The sequence below is a fragment of the Dendrobium catenatum genome, unplaced genomic scaffold (assembly GCF_001605985.2).
Source record: "Dendrobium catenatum unplaced genomic scaffold, ASM160598v2 fragScaff_scaffold_353, whole genome shotgun sequence".
Classification (NCBI taxonomy): Eukaryota; Viridiplantae; Streptophyta; class Magnoliopsida; order Asparagales; family Orchidaceae; genus Dendrobium; species Dendrobium catenatum.
Window position 1 is genome coordinate 849446 of NW_021318815.1, and position 20938 is coordinate 870383.

The 20938-nt window shown below is 33.8% G+C and overlaps 1 protein-coding gene across 2 annotated transcripts; it reads right to left on the reverse strand.

Moving 5' to 3' along the window:
- Window positions 1-67: 67 nt before the first annotated feature.
- Window positions 68-19306, reverse strand: LOC110103956 (peroxisome biogenesis protein 3-1). 2 transcript variants are annotated; one of them, XM_020832862.2, is made up of 7 exons: window positions 19143-19303; window positions 18873-19037; window positions 18569-18768; window positions 18286-18416; window positions 10828-10955; window positions 10419-10658; window positions 68-634 (listed from the first exon to the last, which is right to left on the reverse strand). In XM_020832862.2, the coding sequence occupies exons 1-7, from the start codon at window positions 19154-19156 to the stop codon at window positions 370-372; spliced, it is 1143 nt and encodes a 380-aa protein (XP_020688521.1). In that variant the 5' UTR covers window positions 19157-19303; the 3' UTR covers window positions 68-369. The 2 variants fall into 2 exon arrangements, with proteins under 2 accessions (XP_020688521.1, XP_020688522.1); XM_020832863.2 differs by having other exon boundaries at window positions 370-634; window positions 18873-19034; window positions 19143-19306.
- Between the last annotated feature and the right edge of the window lie 1632 nt (window positions 19307-20938).

Consider the following 20938-nt stretch of genomic DNA (forward strand, 5'->3'; position numbering starts at 1 on the left):
GGATAGTAGTGAACTTCTTTACAAGGCTCCCTAAAAAAATATTATAAATGTTTATCAAACAAAAAGATGAAGAAATATTTGATTTCGCTCTGAAAATTTACAAAGATCAAAGTCTGAATGTACTGATATATAGCATCATCTGAATTGATACACAGCTTAAAAAAAAAAAATTGGTAAAGTTGAAAACTAAACCAGCTAAAAAATAAGATACAGAGCTTTTCACATTCTCCCAACTTTGCAGGACAGCAAATGACTCATAAAAATAAGCTGAAAACCTCTACTAATGGAGTCAGCTAAAAATAAATCAAAATACTATTTTACATAAAATTCATATTACATTTCAGCAGTTAATTCACTTTTTACCAAGTTTTAAGAGAGTGGAGGCGTATTTGAATACACAAGTGTGTAAAAAAATTGAACTTCAGGCAAACTCTGAATGATCTGAATGAACTTGTTGCTACTTGGTTCATCTAGCAATTGTGGGGCTAATTGTGTCACTCTCGGGAGAAGGGTCACCAATGGGATGGCTTCTGATGCCGAACTACTGCCACCTTTAAGCTGCATATCGATCTCTTCAACCAACACATTCACCAACTTGTTCAGAGATAGCTCAGTTATGTTTCTGAATTCAGTGCTGAAAAGAGAAGGATGGTGTAAGGAACAATGGTCAAGGTAGAAGACAAACAGAAGAATTTAAATAAATTTAACCGTTGAAACATTTAAACAAGTTAATAGGTGCTAGTCTCGGTTAAAGAATTTGAAAAATGCGAGATTGGCACAATGGTTGAACCGAGAAATTTGTTTGCTATGTAGTAGAATCAGATTTTCTGTATTTGATAAGAGCTTGGGGGGATTCTAAGAAACTATTAGTTTTAGCTCTTTTTGGGTTATATAAATATGACCCATGAGGAATGTATAATTTGATAACTAGTTGAAAAAAAAAACCATATTTTCCTCTCAAACTTGTGTAATTCTTTGACTGCAATGCAATATTGTCGAAAACTTTTAAGAGAAGCTTCTTCTTGTACTGACATGAGGCTCTGATTCTTATAGTACTGTTCGCGGAGTCGATAAGTTCATTCCTGTGGATGTCTATTTGCCAGGCTGTCCGCCTAAGCCAGAGGCAATTATAGATGCTATAACGAAACTTCGTAAGAAGATATCCCGAAAAATCTTTCAAATCCAAAAGTTCCTACGAATTAGTGAATATTCAAAATTTTGAGTTTTCCTTGTTATGTCATCAAAAATTTTTTGTTATTGCTCTTACTCGCATGATTGAGGTTTCATTAAGTTCATACATGTCGATTCTCTTCTTGTAGTGTGAACCTTAAGTAGTTAGAAATGTTTTATTCATTCTCAAATTTCTTGTGAAAATTAGAAAAAAATAAATAAAAATTTGTTTAGAGGGAAATGTACTTCTTTTCGGCCTATAAAGAAAATAATCATTTCCCTAGACTAAATATTGAAAACAATGAATTGTGGAATTTAATGTGTTTGTTTGTGCATCAAGAGGCTTTTATTAGTGAACCCTAGACTCTAAAATATCTTCCACCAAATTTAATAACACAGTCTATCATTGCATTGACACGTCAACTAGAAGTAGGGCATAAAAATTGGGACAAATAACCAAACAACCAAATATGCAATGTAGATGAAATTATGTAGGATATTGATACCCTTGTAGATCTCAAGTATTTCCTATCAATCTTCAGAAAATAGCAAGAATTCTCCACAAAAATCCGCACAAAACCACGAAAACAGAAGATAATTTATATTATTTGATGAAAGGGAAATGGAAAATAGCAAGATACAATTGATCATCTATTCGAGAGGAGGATTGATCTCTCCCAAATCTCTAGACACCGCTAGAGCCCAAAAGAAAACATAAATCTAAGAGATCTCAAATTTCAGCCTAATTCAAGATGCCCTAACCCTAGCAAAACAAACTATTTAACGCATATAATAAAAAAGGAAATCTCTAAACAATCCCTATATTCAAATTTTCCTCCTAACTCCCTAAGAAATCCTTCCAAATTAGCTCTGCGAAGAGTGGGCAGTCGACTCCTGCATACAGGAGGCGAAGAATTGTCAGCCTATTCCCGTAAGCCAGTCCTGTATGAACAGACTGGACCGGTCTAACATATATGATTCTAGAAAAATATGACATGATTTTTTATGGGTTCAACATTACATAATCCAATATTAAATGGGAGGAATAAAGTTTGCAAAATCTCAAAGTAGATCAATAATTTGGAAGACTGTTTAGAACAGTACTATATCTTTGATTGTGAAATATTTGACGTGTTAAATCAAAACTAGTGAGACATGCTCAATTATTTTGGCTAAGTAATACAAATGAAACTAAACTTACATCAGTTGATCTAAAATGTTAACTTAAAGAGCAATATCAGAACAAAAAAAAAAACACAACATACTAGTGCATCACATTTGCCAAGCTCATCTCGCTTGACGCTAGTGCCCAAGGGGAGCTTGCCTCCTGGGCTCCATCTTGCCCCATGCTAGCGTGCAAGGGGCATCCATCTCCTATTTGTCAATGTTGTAGCTCCTTAGCTTGATCTTGGCCTATTGCATTCGCCTAGCTTGCCTCATTGCTGCATGCCTAATGTGTTTGCACATGTGTTGCCGCTTCGAGTTTAATAGTGTCTCACGGATATGCACTTTGTCGCATTTGGTCGAGCACCCTATCTTGAGTGCGCTTATTCCCCCATAATTTTGGCTTCATCCTCGCATACTCTTTTGTCGACATCTCATAGCCTTCGGCTTTGCTTGCACTCTCACTCAAGCCGGGTCGCCGCTCTTGGTCCATCTTGCTCCATGAACAATCGCATTTTCCTCTCGATCTACTTTCGCGACTTCAATGAAATTTTTCTCCTCATCTCACCTTTAATGTTGTGCTTGTTCACTTCCTTAGATAGCAAACAGTGCTTTAGTTGCCACTCAACCTGTGATTTGGATCTCCCTCATCAATTCGTGCCGTTTGCTTTATAGAGTTCACCACATCTCCTCCAATCATGGGTACTTCTAGAGTTATGGTTGAACGCCTAATTGGGTCAGCACCTCATTTCCTGATGGCTCCTTACATCTCAGTTGCTCCTGCAATAATTTATTGTGCCTAAAGTTGCAGTTCGTTCCCCAAAAAATACAGAATCCTACAACCATTGTCTTGAAAGCTGATGGTGCCCCCACAATCCTTTGCTGATATTATTGGAGGTATAAGAGCTTCTGGTTCCCTTTGAGCTTCATCCACTCAATTTGAATCATCTTTTCATTACGTATGAAACTCTCCTCATCAAAAATATATCCCTCCATATTATAAGGGTAAACCATCTCTTATTTACCCTAATGTTGAGATTTCTAAGCAAGTTCCTCGATTTTCCTTCTCCAATTTGAATAAAGATCAGGTGATCCAATCTCGACTATAACACTTGCATTAGGCTAGATTAGGCTAGTGAATATTCTATTATACTTCTTCAACCTCATCATATTATTATCAGGCTATCGCTTGAAATAGGCATACTTTGACTCATCAACGAAACTAGATTAGGCTAGTGAATATTCTATTATACTTCTTCAACCTAATCATATTATTATCAGGCTATCACTTGAAATAGGCATACTTTGACTCATCAACGAAACCTCCTATCACTCTGATTCAGGTTTCTTTTCTTTGATTTCAACTACATTATTTCAATCAAACATCATTATATTCTATGGACTCTATCTGTGGCAAAGCCATTGCCAGTAGATGTTACTTCCGCTCGCCTTTCTAGACCTGTTGTGGTTAGGATTCTAATTAAGATGGATGTTACTTTGCCTCTAGACAAGGAGATTTGGATTGGGTACCCATCTTGTGGATATTAGCATATTGAAAGTGTCTTGCTACATTACATCTCTTTCAAAATATTTTGTCACAAATATTTGAATTGCTTTAAAGCTCATCCAGAATTGATAAAACTATCCATTTTTAACTCAAACAATCATGTCCACGTGGAGGGGGACTAGATAATTAACCAAAATCTATTATCACTAGTGGTGGATATGGCTCAACTCTTTTCACTTCATACATGCACACAACATTTGGAGTGCCCGCTTGACGGATCTATTAAATTAGAGCCTTCAAACCCTCCACTTATCGTACCTATGCCTTAAAAGGATATCATAACCACATTTACTTTTTAAGGATAATATCACATATCCTGTCTTCTCACTCCTACAAATAAGTATGTCAATACCAATGATTATAAGTAACTTTCTAAGTCCAATGTAAGTTCACCTTACTATTGAAATCCATGTTGATAGGAGGTTCCATATACTCTTTTCCGGGAAGAGTAAAACAAAAAACAAAAAAAGTTACCATAGTTTTTCAATATTCAAAAGACTAAGCAAGGTACCACAATTGAGAACTCGTCATATTTTCTTCACCTATTAGATAGATAGTCTCTACTTAGTAATCATATTGTACTAAAATTTTGTTTTCCTCTTTATTTCACTTTAATCTAGCAATTCTTTAGGATTGTATCTTTTGTACACACTTATTGGTGAATATATGATTAACTGTATAAACAATTTAAACATTACAAACAAGATGAACTTGGTGTGCTTAATCTTATGATAGGTTTATAAGTCTTATAGCCAAACATTATTTACCTCACGATTATTTAATTGCCACTATCGATTTCATTGTGCTTAATCTTATGATAGGTTTATAAGTCTTATAGCCAAACATTATTTACCTCACGATTATTTAATTGCCACTATCGATTTCATTGTGCTTAATCTTATGATAGGTTTATAAGTCTTATAGCCAAACATTATTTACCTCACGATTATTTAATTGCCACTATCGATTTCATTATAGTCATAACTCATAAGCGAAAAAGTAGAAATAAATTGAGTTATAATTTATCAATGACACTATCTAATGCTTTATCCATATATTTGATTAGTGAGGTAAATTATAATCATGAAAAAATGATCTAAATGGTCCATTGTTTTTTTATGAATGACCAAAATGATCTCTAACTATATTAAAGTATCATTTTTACCTCCCAATTTTTTAAGAAAGAATCAAAATAGTCCCAACAAAGGACTATTTTGATTCCTTTTTAATTACATGAGGGACCAAAATGGTCTTTTAATATAATTGAGGATCATTTTGGTCCTTAAAGAGTTAAGGGATCATTTTGATCATTTTTCCTTACAATCATTATATTATGACCATTACATCAGTACATATGATGCATGACAAAAAAATCATATATAATTGAATTTGATCATATCAAAGAAATTATACTTCAAAAAAATTCTTTTGATGAAGTTTTAAATGCAGAAGATGATTTATTGTTATAATATTTTTTTATTATTATTATTTTTTATGTATTGTTATAATATGGATATACATATGATGCTAAATTTATATATTTATCTAAATTAGAACTCATTGTGAACCTAACCTTATACATGAACAAGGATCATAAATTGAGCAGCAACAACAACAACAACAACATCAAGCCTTTATCCCACTACGTGGGGTAGGATCATAAATTGAGCATAAAATAAAAATCAAGTATGAAATCCTATAGAAAATTTGAGCATCTAAAAGAAATTGAACATGTTCTTAAAACTAAAGATGAACCTATATATCTAAGCAAGAGTCAAAATTTGAACCCAAAACTATACGTGAGTATGAGTACAATTTTGAATCTACATCTTTATTATAATTGGATTTGAAATTAAAAAATGGACAACAACAACATCATCATCATCGTCATCAAGCCTTTATCCCACTACGTGGGGTCGGCTATATGAATCTTTTTTTCTCCATTGTCATGTTAAGAGTTAAATTCTCATTTAAATCTAATAAAAAAAGAAAATTTCTAATATTTTATAACTAAGTATTTTTAGATCTACCTCAACTTTTTTTAACACAGGCCAAATCTAATGCATATACTCTCCTAACTAGGTCATAAAAAGGCCGAAGTTTTATATGACCGAACCATCTAAGGAGACTCTCTCTAATCTTATCTGCAACTAGGGCTACTCTACCCTTTCATGTATAAACTTGTTTCACATTTTGTTTATAAGAGAGAAGCCACTCATCCACCTGAGAATTCTCATCTCTGCGACGCTTAATTTTATGCTTTGATTTTAATGGCCAACATTCTGCACCATAAAGCATTTCAGATCTCACCACCATCTTATAAAATTTTCCCTTAAGTTTGATTGGTACTTTTATATCACACAACAGGCTCGATGCATTCCTCCATTTCAACCATCCAACTTGAATTCTACTAACAATATTTTCATCTATTTCACCATCACTTTGAACAATAGACCCGAGATATTTAAAACATGTACTATTGTTAATGATTTGATCACCCAAAGTCACAATCACCCCACTAGACCTATTACTACTAAAAGTGCATTCTATGTATTTGATTTTAGATCTACTCAAACGAAAACCTTTAGACTCTAAGGTTGACCTCTATAATTCAAGTTTACCTTCAACTCCCTCTCTAGTCTTCACAACAAATAGAATATCATCAGCAAAAAGCATACACTAGCATACATCCTTTTGCAAATGTCTAGTAAGAACATCCATGGCTACATCAAAAAGATATAGGCTTAAAGCTGATCCTTGAAATTGAAAAATGAACCTACAATCATAATTAAAACTAAACTATAATTAGTATATAAATTTAAACTTCTAATGGAAACTAAATCCATAATTGAACATGAACATGAGCTTATAATAAATATTGAAGTCATAAACAATAAATTGATGAATAAATTAAACAAGATGATTTACCTCCTGAGAAAATTTTTAAGGAAGTTATTTCTACACATTAAATTGAAATTGATTTTAATTTTAATTTTACTTTTACTTTTTATTTCTTAATTCGCAAATGCATAAAAAAAATAGTTATGGAGAGAATGAAAACGCAACAAGATTATAAAAAAAACCTTAAATAAAACTTGAATTTTAAATTTTCATCTATGGGGTCGATTATAAAAGTGCATAATTCACAATTGACCTTTAAGCCATTGGAGTTGAGTTTCTTTACAGAAATTGTTTGCCCATATAAGGGGCATCAAATCAAAAAGATTTGTTTACTGACATTGTAAAATTACGGGAGTCATATCTATTAATAAAATATTTAAATCGGAGGGTGGGAATTAATTAAGTGTTTTCCTATAAATACCTTATTATTATATTAGGAAGGTTTTTTAAGTTTGTTTTCAGGATATCCTGAGAGTCTTAGGTTCCCTAGTTTATGAGAGGAGAGTGGAGTGTAAACTATAATGGTGTTGAAGATCTCGCCAAAATTGGTTTACCTGGATTCCCTAGCCTTCTCTGTGACTGCCACTACCTATCCAGCAAGTTTTCCTAGAGCAGGAGGCTAATTCCGGTAGTTGTTTGTAGAGCACGAGTAGGCTGTTTAGGTTGCCCGCAACAAGATCATTCATAGCGCTTAGTTATCTTTCAAATTTGAGTTTACCAAATATCGGCTAAGTCCTGCGACTAAATGGCAACAACAATGGTGTATTAAATGATAATATATCTCGAGACCATCAAATGTTTATTTTGCATTGAATGTAAACTTGTAGAACCTTTTATTTGCCCCTCCCTTTGGCCAAAAAGATGGCTTACTAAAAGCTTTGGAGAAGCTTTACATTTTTCAATTTCACCCTTTTCAACGCAACCAAATTAAAAAAAGAGTGTGTAAGAATGATTTGGTGAAGGGTTACGCACGCAGCCTTACCCTATATAACAAAAAGATAATTTCCATGATTTAAACCAACGCACCATACAAGAGGTTTAAACAGTGTTCATAGGCCTGCCTTCTTCTTAAATAAAAGGATACATAAACAATTGATCTCTTCGTCATAACCTTAGGTAAATCTTAGAATCTAAATATTTTCATTTGAGTAAATCTAAAACTGAATATATTGAGTATAATTTTAGTAGTAATAGATCTAATAGTTGGATTGTGATATTGGGTGATCAAGTCATTAAAACTAGTACACATTTTAGATATCCCAGGTCTATTGTTCAAAACGATGGTGAAATATATGAGGATATTACTAATAGAATTCAACTTGGAATGCATCATGCCTACTGTGTGATAGAAAAGTGACCTTCAAACTTAAGGGAAATTTCTCTAAGATGTTGGTGAGATCTGCAATGTTTTATGCTACAGCATTGGCCAATAAAAGACAAGCATAAAATTAAATTAAGAGTAGCAGAGATAAGAAAGCTCAAGTGGATGAGTGAAATTACACTCAGAGACAAAATGTGAAACTAGTATATCCGTGGAAAGATTGGAGTAGCTCCAGTGGCAAACAAGATTAGAGAGAGTCGCATTACTCCATTGGAGTAGCTTCAGTAGGAAATGCTTTGCCAGTCTGCCCTAGCAACTTCGCCCCTCGCGGCCTCGCCCCGCACCCATCAGCCCCTCCCTCGCTCAGTCACTGACCCATTGCCTGGCTAGCCGCACCCGGGCAAGTGGCGACCACGTTGTGCCTGTGTGTATGACCTAATCGGGTCAGGTCAACTCGGAAACCTGATGGATCAGGTCCGGGTTGTAATTTCTGACCTGTTTGCAAAAACGGGTCGTGTCAAATAGCAGCGGATCAATATCAGGTTCGACCTGAACCCGACACACAACCCATTTTGACACCCCCTAGCTACTCATATAATGAAGATATTTTCTATCCTTAGTTATACATATTCAAGTAGCTTAAGTCTATTTCAATTATCTTACCCCAATCACTCATCTAACATAATTCTTAATTAAATTTATCATTCTAATTTTTCCACATATTATCTTAATCTTGACACTTCTATTGTGATGATTTTTTCTCAAACCAAAATTCAGACAAATTTATAAAATTTACTTAGAGAATTCATAATTCCCTCTTATCCCATAATACTTCAAAAGTAATTCTCATCTCTAAGAATCAAATTTGAGTGATTCTGGTGTTGATGGATGTTACGATAAGACAGCTTTAATGGCTAGGTTTTCATTTCATGTTGAGCTTGTATAGGCTCTTAAATTATTTTTCTAAGGAAAATGAGCACAAACCTATGGCATTTTGAGTTGCTTCAAGATCCATACATTGCATAAAAAATAGCATTCAATTAGGTAGGGTTTTTCTGATCTCATCATATATCACATTAAATTCAAAAAGTTAAAATCAATTAGCACGAAATTACAAATGTTAACTACAAAATCAATATGAGAAAAGCTTAAAATAGTCTTTAGACTATTTATTTGCTGATAATTTTGTTCCCGAGTATCATGTTTCTCCCATTTAATCCCTCAACTATATAAAAGTAATCCCAAAAAGTCCCTCAAGTAGGAACTTTTATTTCGTTCGGTGTAAGGATGTAGAGGAGCCTTCGGTTTTAGGCAAAAACGCGCCTATACCGAGGTGTACCGAGTTTTTTGAAAAAACTCGGTACACCTCGGTATAGACGCGTTTTTGCCTAAAACCGAAGGCTCCTCTACATTCGGTCGGAGGATGTAATAATTGTTCCTCAAGTAGAGATTGATAGAAATTGGGATATAAAATTAATCTGAATTTAGTCTGTGATGGGCATTTAGGATCAATTTTATATAAAAAAATATATTGGAAAAATCCGATACTCTAGTAGGATTAAAATAGCCAAATACGAATAGTTGGGGATTATTTTGGGCTTTTTCCCAAATAAATATTTTAAGGTTTTAGCATAAGCATGAACTAAATTTAAATAATTCGAGTTTACTGATTCAGCGAAAACATGTTAGGCATGTCCCAATGCAAAATGCAGCCTTTGTGATGTTTTCTGAAGTTGTTTTTATTTTATAATCCCAAACTTCTAAAAAGACTAAACCTTAATGCCACGTTAACTCTTACACAACAATGCTGGAGAAGATTTGGGTATTCATACAAGTTGAAAAAAATCTATGAGAACTCACAAACAATTAGACCATTTTAATATGTAAAAAAAAGACCCGCCCTAATTCAAAGGCCTAAAACTAAATCATAAGCAATAGAAGAAACTGCAAATCAATTTTAGAGGTAGAATACTTTCACATTGGATAATCAAGTACTCTCAAAATTGGTTCTTTCCAATGGACAAATTTCTCATAACAAATACATGGATATGATAATTGTTTCATCCTATCAAGAGGTCTGTATTTTCTTTGTTTAGTCATGATGCAAACAACTTGTCAAAGATGAAGATATATGGTGAGTCCAAAATCAGAACCCAGGTTTCATTTGGGACCGCTTTTCTGCTTCTTAAAGCAGCTTTGTAGTACAAAAAAATTTAATTTTGTACTAAAAGAAGCAGAAAGAAAGCCGTCCCAAACAAAGCCCTAGTTTGTTCCATGAAAGTATAATTTGCGTACCTTGATAGCACTGCCCACGTTTCTGACACCAGTTGCTCAAGTTTGCCAACATCCATTAGAGCAGAGGTATCATCAAATCCACTAAAGGGAAGAGCCATCATCTGCCTGTATGTTACAGCATTTTCAGGCACCAGATAACTTATCCAGTAATTTGGCGATTCGATACTCATAAACAACTGTAGTATTTGCATGATCATTTCATGCAGTTTCTCCATGCTGAAGGGGTCTTTTAGCTGTTTACTGCACATGATGGATATCATAAATCAAATTATAATAACGGTAACTTATTAATACATATATTTTGTCAAAAAGTGTGAAATTGTTTGGTCTAATAGTGTGAAAAAACATCGCTCAAACTGTTTTTCGAAACTAACTTAAGCAGCACTCTGCATGTTCATAATTAACGTACTCTTTAAGAACTTCAGCAGCGGCACTCTGCATGTTCATAATTAACGTACTAATACCATAGGTGGAGAGATAATCGGCTGTTGCGAGAAATTCTTGATGACCATGCCTGCCAAAAGATTCAACTTCATCCTGAAAAAAGAAAGCATTAAAGAACGTAATGAGTTCAGAGTCCATTATTTGGTAATTCTGCACTAAATAAATTGTCTAAAATGGCCCTTAAAATTTGTGAGTGTGCCAATTTTAGTCAAAAAAATTTCTATGCACCAATTTAGTCCCCAACTCACCAAATCAGTCCTACCTTCAACTTAGCCGTTTTCTTAAATCGAGATTGATGGAGAGAAGCTTTCCATAAGGACATTTTAGAATTCTTAGGGTCAATCTCACTACTTAATACTAACTCAAACTAATTAAATTGATACTGAAAAATCTAAAATGCCCTCAAGAAAAGCTTCCCTCCAATTTCTATCAAAAAAATCAAAATATTGATGGTAAGACCAAAATGTTTCAAATTTGGTGAGTTGTGGGACCAAACTGAAAACCTAAGAAAATCTGGAATTAAAATAAACACACCTAAAAAATCTAGGGGTCATTTTATCACTTGCTCATTCTGCATTATTTCCTAAAGAAAATATTAGAACACAATATCTTAGGCCCTATTCAAAGAATATTTGGGATTTGTAACTTCAATATAATGCCATTATTTATTTGAGGTTTAGATTAATAAAATTGTTAAACTGGAAAAACTTATCTTTATCCTAAAACCAAAGAACTGATGCTATATGACTATAATTACCATTAAGGAAGTTATGCTCTAGTGCACGGAAAAGATCATTACTATAACAAGAAGCCACTTTAGAGCATAGGGACCAGTTCAAAGTAGGAAATGAAAATTACTCATACCCAACATCTGATCAACTCCTCCATTACTTCTTCCACCAAAGATTTATTCCGGCAAATTATCCAATTTCATCCATTATATCCTAGCCCCCAAATTTCAAAAACCAAAATACAAGGCTGGGGCACCTTTGAAAATTTCAGCTAGCTTGAATTGTATCACAGAAAGCAACCACATCATTGGTGATTTTGATTTTTGAGAAAATAAAAACGTCCTTCAGTAAGCACTTCCAGGTCCATTAATCATCCATTAACAGAAGATAACTGGCAGATTATATGCCAAACATTTACTACAAACGAAAACAAACGGGAAGAGTAAAGCTTCATTTGTGACAGCTTTCTTCCTGCTTCTTAAAGCGGCTTTTCAATACAAAATATAAATTTTTTGTACGATAAAGCCGCTTTAAGAAGCAGGAAGAAAGCTTTCCCAAACAAAACCTAAGCCTCAATGTCAGGCAACATCCCTTACTACAATTAAATAGCTTACAGACAGAAGTTATCACTAAAACCTCTAGAGCCTGAAACCTACGAAGCATGAACAACTTACCAGGATACAGGACATTTGATAGCAAAATGGGCAAACGTCAGGTCCTTGAGCATTAAAACTATGTGACTGGACGATGAGGGATACAAAGTATAAAGATGATTCCAAAATGTAATTGTTTATGCAAACACATTGCACATAAAACGTCTTGATAAATACATATCTAATTATACTTATATATATTTACGCATTGGCCCATCCTTCTACGCTAGTGGCATATAGTGGAAGCACTAACATACATATGTTGCCTAGCTAGGTGCAGCGATAAGATTAGATTTGGTTGTGTTTAGTCGCGTCACATTTGTAAAGAAATAAACTAATAAAGTTGTGGTAAAGTTACTAAAATTATAATTATAATGTTGTCTGGTAAAATGTAGAGGATAGAATGTTGTGGAAATCTCCATTTTTTCCCCTATTCTATTAAGCCATTAATACATCAATAATCAAAATCATAGGTGATTGAAATGGCAAAATTAATATAATAACTTACAAGTTTAGGAGTTAATTAGGAGTCATTAATGGTTAACTAGCTAGCTACAACCTATGGTAATTTTACAAGCCAATCATAAATCTCTTAGTAATATTTATTCCCCTTCATCATCATCATCTAGCTAGTAAGCAGTTACAAGAAATGTCTTCTAAGACTAAGAATTTGACTCAAAGGCCAAATATCACTCTATAATCTCAATAATTTGACTGAAATGAATAAGCCAAGTTTAAGTTATACCAAACTTGGATCAAAACAAACTTGGACCGAATGGAATCAAACTAGTTCAAGACGTGATCACAATATATAAGCATGCATTACGCATTTTTGTTTGTAAATATATGTGATTATATTTGAAGTATAAACTCATATAGAGGCCACGAATATGTATGTAGGATTTAGAAATCAACATATAGTTAAAAATATGATCAAGAGAATTGATCAAAATCAATAAGCTAGGCCTAGCTTGAATCGAGAATGTATTAAGATGGCTAGAGCCAAGTATAGCTTGAACAAAGACCTTTAAGAATACCTTTAGTCCTAGTTTGCTCTGCTTAAGATTAGATCATGCACAACATGTCTTCTCCTCATTTTACCCCCTTCTTATTTTTTTGATGTCTTTCTTTTTCTTCTTCAAATACTGTCGTTGCCAGGTCTCAAGTCCTGAATGAGAAAAGTGGAGGGTTGGGTTAGGTAGTCAACAACCAGTGTAAAACTTATCGAATAATTATGATATGAATTTGTTAGACCGGTCCTCCCTGGACCGGTCCTGCCGGCCCAATCCAACGGGCCGGTTCAGTTTTACCGAAGGAGGAGGGCGGGCGGACATGAGGCGGAAGCCGCATGAGGCTAGAGGCGGGGTCCACGTGAATTTCAAATTGCTTCTTGGAGCCAAAATGAGGGGAAGTGAGGGCAATTAGGTCCTTTTGTGTCTATTTTGAATTGTATGCATTAAGTAGGGAGTAAAGGGGAGGTTTAGGGTTATGTGTTTTTTTGTCTTGTAGTTTCTCCTGTTTCTTCTTATTGACTTGGGCTCTAGATCATATTCTAGAGATTGGGAGAGTGCGATCCTCCTCTCGAATAGAGGATCCTTGTATCTTTGCTATTTTCCTTTCATCTTCTAGTAAAATACAAGTTCTTACTTCGTGTTTCTATCGTTTTTCTCGTGTTTTCCCACTGTTTTGGCTGATTTCCTGCTGTGGACAGCAGTTTGCTGTGAGATCTTTGGCTAAAGTGATTAGGAAATACTTGGAATCAAGTATTTCCTATCAGAATCCTTCAAATATATTGTATTTTTCTTTTTCTTCTTCTTTTGTAATCCTAATTTAAAGTAGAAGAGTGTGACTAATCAGATGAAGAGGATGAGGAAGGTAAGGACAGGTCATCACTAACCAAGGGACACATCTTGAACAACAATGGTGGGATGAGACAATAGTAGCAAATAGGATAAAGATGGAAATGAAGGTGAAGTTACGATGAAAGGAGGAAACCATACAGAAAAAACTTGTCATTATGAGAAGACAACTTAACATTGATACTAATGTAATTCACAAGCCCATAGGTCTCCTGTGAAACTCCTTAAATAAAAGTAGTTAAACTCTTAAATATCGAGTCGACTCTTGGTGTAATGGTTGAAATTTCATTAAAAAAATGTCGCAGTTAAGCGTGCTCATCCTAGAGAAATCCTGGGATGAGTGACCTCCTGGGAAGTTACACCAACAAGACAAAACTGTGAGGCCCTTTATGCCAAAGCGAACAATCTCTCAATAGTTAAAAGTTTGGGCTGTTACAAATGGTATCAAAGCAATACACCAATCAAAAGATGGGAACTAAGTGACATACAAGACAAAGTGTTACGTCATGTGAGCCACCTCTTGAACCCTATATGAGACAAAGTGCTACATGACGGGAGTCACCACTTGAACTTGTAGGGGCCACCTCTAGAATCTTATATGCCCAGTGAATGATTCTGGGATAAGGATACTAACGAGAATATCGGCTACTTAAGTGAGCGAGATTGTGAAACCGCTTAAATAAAAGAAGCTATACTCTTAAATATTGAGGCACCTATTGTGTAATGGTTAGAATTTCATTAAAGAAACTTTACAGTTAAGCGTGCACATCCCGAAGAAATCCTGGGATGGGTGACCTCCCGGGAAAATGGGAAATTACACCAATAGAACAAAATTGTAAGGCCCTTATGCCAAAGCAGACAATATCTCGATAGGAGTTGCTGCACCTCCATTCTCTCTCTACTCCTAAAAAGATGAGACCTCACGAGGAGGAAGTAAACGAGAGAGACACATCAGATGATCTTTAACCAAGGGAAGCATCTTGAACAATAATGGTGGGATCGATGAGACAATAGTAGCAAGTAGGGTAAATATGGAAATGAGGGTGAAGTTACAAACCATTTTGAAAAACATTATCATTATGAGAGGGCAAAATAACATTGATGCTAATGGCATTCAAAAGCCAATAGTTCTCCATTTGCAAGCTCATCAAGTATAAGGGTTAGGCATTGATAAATTAGATATTTTAAATGGTGTCAATAGCTTGGTGGGCAAAGCAAAACTTGGTCAAATATTAAATAAAAAAAAACATTAGGGAAAACAAAGCCTATCACATCGAAGAGTAACACATTCCAAAACAAGGCCAATGTCCGCAATTTTTAAGACCATATGTTAAAATACATGTTAATAAAATAAAGTAGCCAAAATATATTTCTTATCATATCTGATTTCTTTTGATCAAATCAAATTAATATTACATTTTTTTTAATTTTAAGTAGCACAATGTTGCCTAACCAATATGTCAATAAAATAAACTTTCTAAAAAAGTTAATTGAATATGCCAAAGTTACAAATCCAAGGTGATTTTTTCATAGCATGTAATAAGGAGGCAATTATAATTACAACTATGATGCACCGACACTTCTACTCAAAGAGTCGTACAGTGTCCGACACGTATTCGACACGACACGTGTCCGACACTCCTCTGACACGTGTCAGACACGTCGAAAACGTGTCCAATTAAAAAAATATTAAATACAAATTGGACACGTGTGCGACACGCTTATCCTAAATATTTTATGAATTTTTTAAAAATAATTTCATGTAATTAAAATTTTTACTTTTAAAAAATATAAAAAATATGTTTCTTATTTATTATCCACAACATCAAATCAATTGTCTTCCCTTGATACCCCATTCTTCGAATATTTTCATTTTCATTTCTCTTTGGCGGGTTACCACTTTGATTTCACAATAATGCTCAATATCATCTGAACTTCGACGTTTGGCATCGTTACAACATCAACATTTCAAAACGATCACCATATCAAAGTCTGACGATGTCTTATATTGATGCTCGATGCTAACAATTTCTACGTTGACAACTTGACATCTCATCTTTGTCCAACGCCTTCTCAACATCGTCGACCAACACTCTCTGAACATTGATGATAAACGCCCTTTAACATTGACGATCAATATTTACTGCATAACACCATTTCATGAGTCTCGACAGCATCGTCATATCCTCTCTCGATAACTGATAAACAACATCGACGCCCGACTCATGACAATGTATTCAATTTTTAAATTATTTTTAAAATTATACTTAAATAACTTATTATTTAACACAATTATAGTTAAATAACTTATTATTTCTAAATTATTTTTAAAATTATATTTATTCAATTTTTATATGCTATTTTTAAAATATAAAAAACTATAATACCGTGTCCAACCCATGTCCATGTCCTATATTTTCAATAATTGACGTATCCCGTGTCCGTGTCGCCGTGTCCGTGTCTGTGCATCATAGAATTACAACAATGATAAACCTGCCTTCATTTGTTTAGCATTTGCCTTCCACGCATGAGTTGAATTAGCCCAATAGTCTCCCAAAACCTAGCCTCTCACTTTGCATCATTCCAAAAAGGAAAAAGTATATATAGGATTGACAAATTGTAGGATATTGCTATTCTTATAATCCTAGTTGCTTATAATCTTAAACAGCACTTGAAATATAAGCATTGGTTGTTATTCCACACACAAGTAATGCAATTACATGATGGGTTCATTAGCTTTCAAAACCGGAAGTACTTGGATCTCTAGTTCAAAGTTCAAACTTCTGTTTGATCCAAAGTAGATGAAATGGAATTGTTATACTTGAAACTCCGCTTCAAAAACATGAGGGGTGAGTCTCAAAGTCAATTTGGGACAACTTTCTTGCTGCTTTGGTGTTCATATTGCAACCATAGTTCCATTTGGCTATTGCTTTCTCTTTGCTTTCTAGAAATTTATGTGGTGAAAAACTGCTTTATACAACCAAAATTGCTCATGTATGATAGCTTTAAGAAAGCAGTTGTTCAATTTTTTAAAAAGTGCAAATTTATAATATCCACAACAACTTAAAAAAAAAAAGTTAATTTCCCCACAAAAGCTTCATACTCACCTTTATAAAAAGCTTCAAACATCCCAAAAAGACCCTCAATCTTGAGGAATAGGAAATTACTTCTATTTTTTTATATTTAATGATAATATATTAATATTAAAATAACAAAATTTTAAGTAAGAATATTACTTTTACTTATAATTATAAAATAATAAAAATTAATGTGAGGGTGGGTGCATAAAAAAAACCCAAACAAGAACAAAAAGTGATTTACTGCAAACCAAGCAATTGTCCCTGAAACTCATCTCAATGTGACATTGAGATATAAAAACTTTCAAAAACGTATAGTAAAACAAACTAGCCTTTAGACCATCATGCATAAAACCCAATGAGCGACGCATGCTAATCATTTGGCAATTGTTCTTCTTGTTTTATAAACTTAAAGGAATAGTATCAATTTGGCATTCAACGCATATAAAACAAATTAAAGCTACGAAAGTACAATTCAATTAAAAAGCAAAACTTGAGCTTTGACATAACTATGAAGTTTAGCAAACCAAAGAATAGAATCAATTTGACATTCCATTGACACAACTATGTAGTTCCCTAAACCCATGAATTTGCAACATGTTAAGGTATCCTTAACTAGCATTTCATTCCCAAACTATGCATTCATAAAAAATAACTAAAGAAATAAATCGTAAAGCATGCCAAGAAATGTTGACAAGGAATATTTTCAACTTATCCTTCATTATCTTTTCACTGATGTCTTTTTACTAAACAAATAATAGAATACCAATAAAAGCTAAAAGAAGTTCAATGCAAGATGAGCAAGAAAAAAACTCTGTTGAATGATAAGAATATAGATAATAAAAGCAAATAAATTATAAGGAATCACAATAGTTACAAGTAAATTCTAGGTGCAATCATGTTAATGCAAAAACTTGAACAGCTATCATTAGGTAATTATCTAAAAAGGACCAAACACATTTGGGTACAAAACTGTAACAAATAGATTTAATAATCCTGTATCTTCATGCTACATAAGCACAAAAGAAAACACAATTGGCAGAATGAGTTCGTGAGGTTAGATATTAAAAGCCTCCCATTCAACAAACATTGAAAATACTTACTAGTGTCTCAGAGCTTTCTGAGCCACGAGCAATATCAACATAAAGATGTCTACCCAATATGTTAACCAGAACCTTTACATATAAACAAAGAACCGTCATTGACCATATTGAAGTTGCCAATCTTGTAAAACCTGAAAGTGAACAAGCAAAAATAGGCCTCAGAATCATTCAAATTGTCCAGAGACAAAGTCCAACTATTGGATAAATTCAGTACATAACAATGTAACATTGAATCAAATTAAATCGGAAAGAAGATAGAATGGACGAAAAACTGATCGCATACTTAAAATTTTAAGCCTTTCCCATAACTCAGCCTTATCCTTCGTTGTAAGAGTGCTATACTGGCCCTTGGCTTGCCTGAGCTTCTCCGTCAAATAAGAAACATCTAAATCAGCAGCTATCCTAGATTTAAGATAATGCATTGCATAAGGTAGCGTTGTGGTGTCCGAGATTCTCTGAATGTTCTCAAAATGGTTCTGCAACCTTCCCAGCAAAGCCAAATTTGGGGTAAGAGTATAAAAGGAATAAACTTTGATAATTACAGAATCCAGAAAAACTATAAATAAAAAAAGGGGGAAAAACATTACTGAGACTTAATGAGCTCATCGACATCTCGAACCCCCTCCAACTGTCGCTCAAGCAAAGTGACTCTCCTTCTATGAGCGTCATAAAACTTATATATTGCGTAACCACCTCCCAGTGCTCCAAGAGCAATAAATAACTTTCTCCTATGCTTATTCCAGAAACCTCTGCTTCAAAATTTAACATTTCCATAAAAGGATCAATGATCTGTATCGACATAAGATGAACAAACGAGAGGCTGAAGCAGTTCGGCTTGAAAGGAGAGGCAGACTCACCTCAAAGAGAGCATCGTTTCTCTTTCAGCGGATAATGGAATCCATGATTAAGCCTTCCCCAGTTCCTGGAAACCTAAACCGATTTAAGAAATAGAGCCCTTAAAGGAGAGAGAAGCAAGCAACCAGAAGGTTAGGGCAGGATCTAGTGACTTGAGTTGAATTTATTCTTTGAACTTTCATACAATTTAAACACAATTTATTTTAGAAATTTAGGTCGACGTTCAATTTTGGTTTTTTATTAAGAATTTGATTATAGATTTTTCAATTTAAAATTGAATTTCTGATTACAATTATTATTTGATAATTGAATTTAAATTATCCATTAAATTTTTTTATAATTTCTTTAACTGAATATTAAGGGTCAATAAAAGGTATTAATAATATAGATCAAAAATATATTAAAATGATTGTCTTTTATTGATGAAGGTTTTGTTTGGAATAATTTTCTTAATACTTCAAAAATATACCATTCAAAAAAATTTGTATTAAAATTTTAATTTAGAAATTAGTAAAAAAATTATCCCAAATAAAACTGAAATTTCAACTAAATTTTTATCAACTGTATTAATTTTAGAGTAATCAAGGTTCTGGATCAGCCTTCTAATTATTTTGCTTTTTTAATTAAATAATCATAATTTTAAGTTATTGTTATTTTCTTATTATTTTTTAGAAATTTATATGATGAAAAAATATGTTTTAAAATGAGAATAATTAATTTAACTTTTCTATAATAACTTTAAAAATTTTATGAAATATTATATCCGCCCCAAATATTTATCAAAATTATGACATTCAAACTTAACTTTGAGTGCAAATTCCACCATAAAAAATATATACCGATTTAATGAATATTTCTAAATGCTTAAGTATAGTCTATGCATTGCTAAGATTGGATTTTGTTAGTTTTCATTTTTTTTTTTCTTTCATATATTTTTGTGGTGATGAAAATATAATTTTCTTTCTTCTGTTGTTCTATTTATGTATTTAATTTTAAAATTAAGAGATAGGGCAATTTTGCATTTCGCTCTTTTTTTTTTCACTTTCCCAAACTAAAATCATTATGGATATTAAGATCTTCAATAAAATGAAGGTGTTTTGAGTACACAATATTTAGTTGAAAGTAAAATAAATTTAACCTAGCATTACGGTGCTAGCCACCGCGTTCCCTTAGAGAGCTTGAAACTCCACCGCACCACCTCTAGCGAAGTCATTCATTTAGACTTCATTTCGGACGACTTTTTACTGCTTTTTGAAGCAGCTTTCTAGTACAAAAAATTTATTTTTTATACTAAAAAGCTGCTTCGAGAAACAGTAAAAAAATCGTCCCAAATGAAGCCTTAATTTGCCAAAAGCTGAGAGCACTTTGTGCCAAAAATGCCACCAACTATAATGCCACGGTGAGCTATTGAAAGAATTTAGACTTTTCAAGCATGCAAATAGACCCCTACGTCAATATTGACACGACTCGAAAATCTGATTCAAACCCGACACGAAAATTTTGGATTCGGGTCAACCCGAACCGGGTCGGGTTCGGGTTAGAGTTTTCGACACGTTTCAAAAATCGGGTCAGTTCAGGTTGACTCGCTGAGCACCCCCCGCGTAAAGCGAGTCGAGTTCGGGTCCATAAAATCGACCTGTTTGTAAAAACGGGCCAGGTTCGAGTTGACCCGAATTGTGCTGGGTCATTTTCGGGTTCGACTCGAACCCGACCCTTGACCCGAAATTGACACCCCTAGCCCCATGTACAATTTCAAAAACACATATAGAGTATAGACTCTTGCATGAATACAAAATAT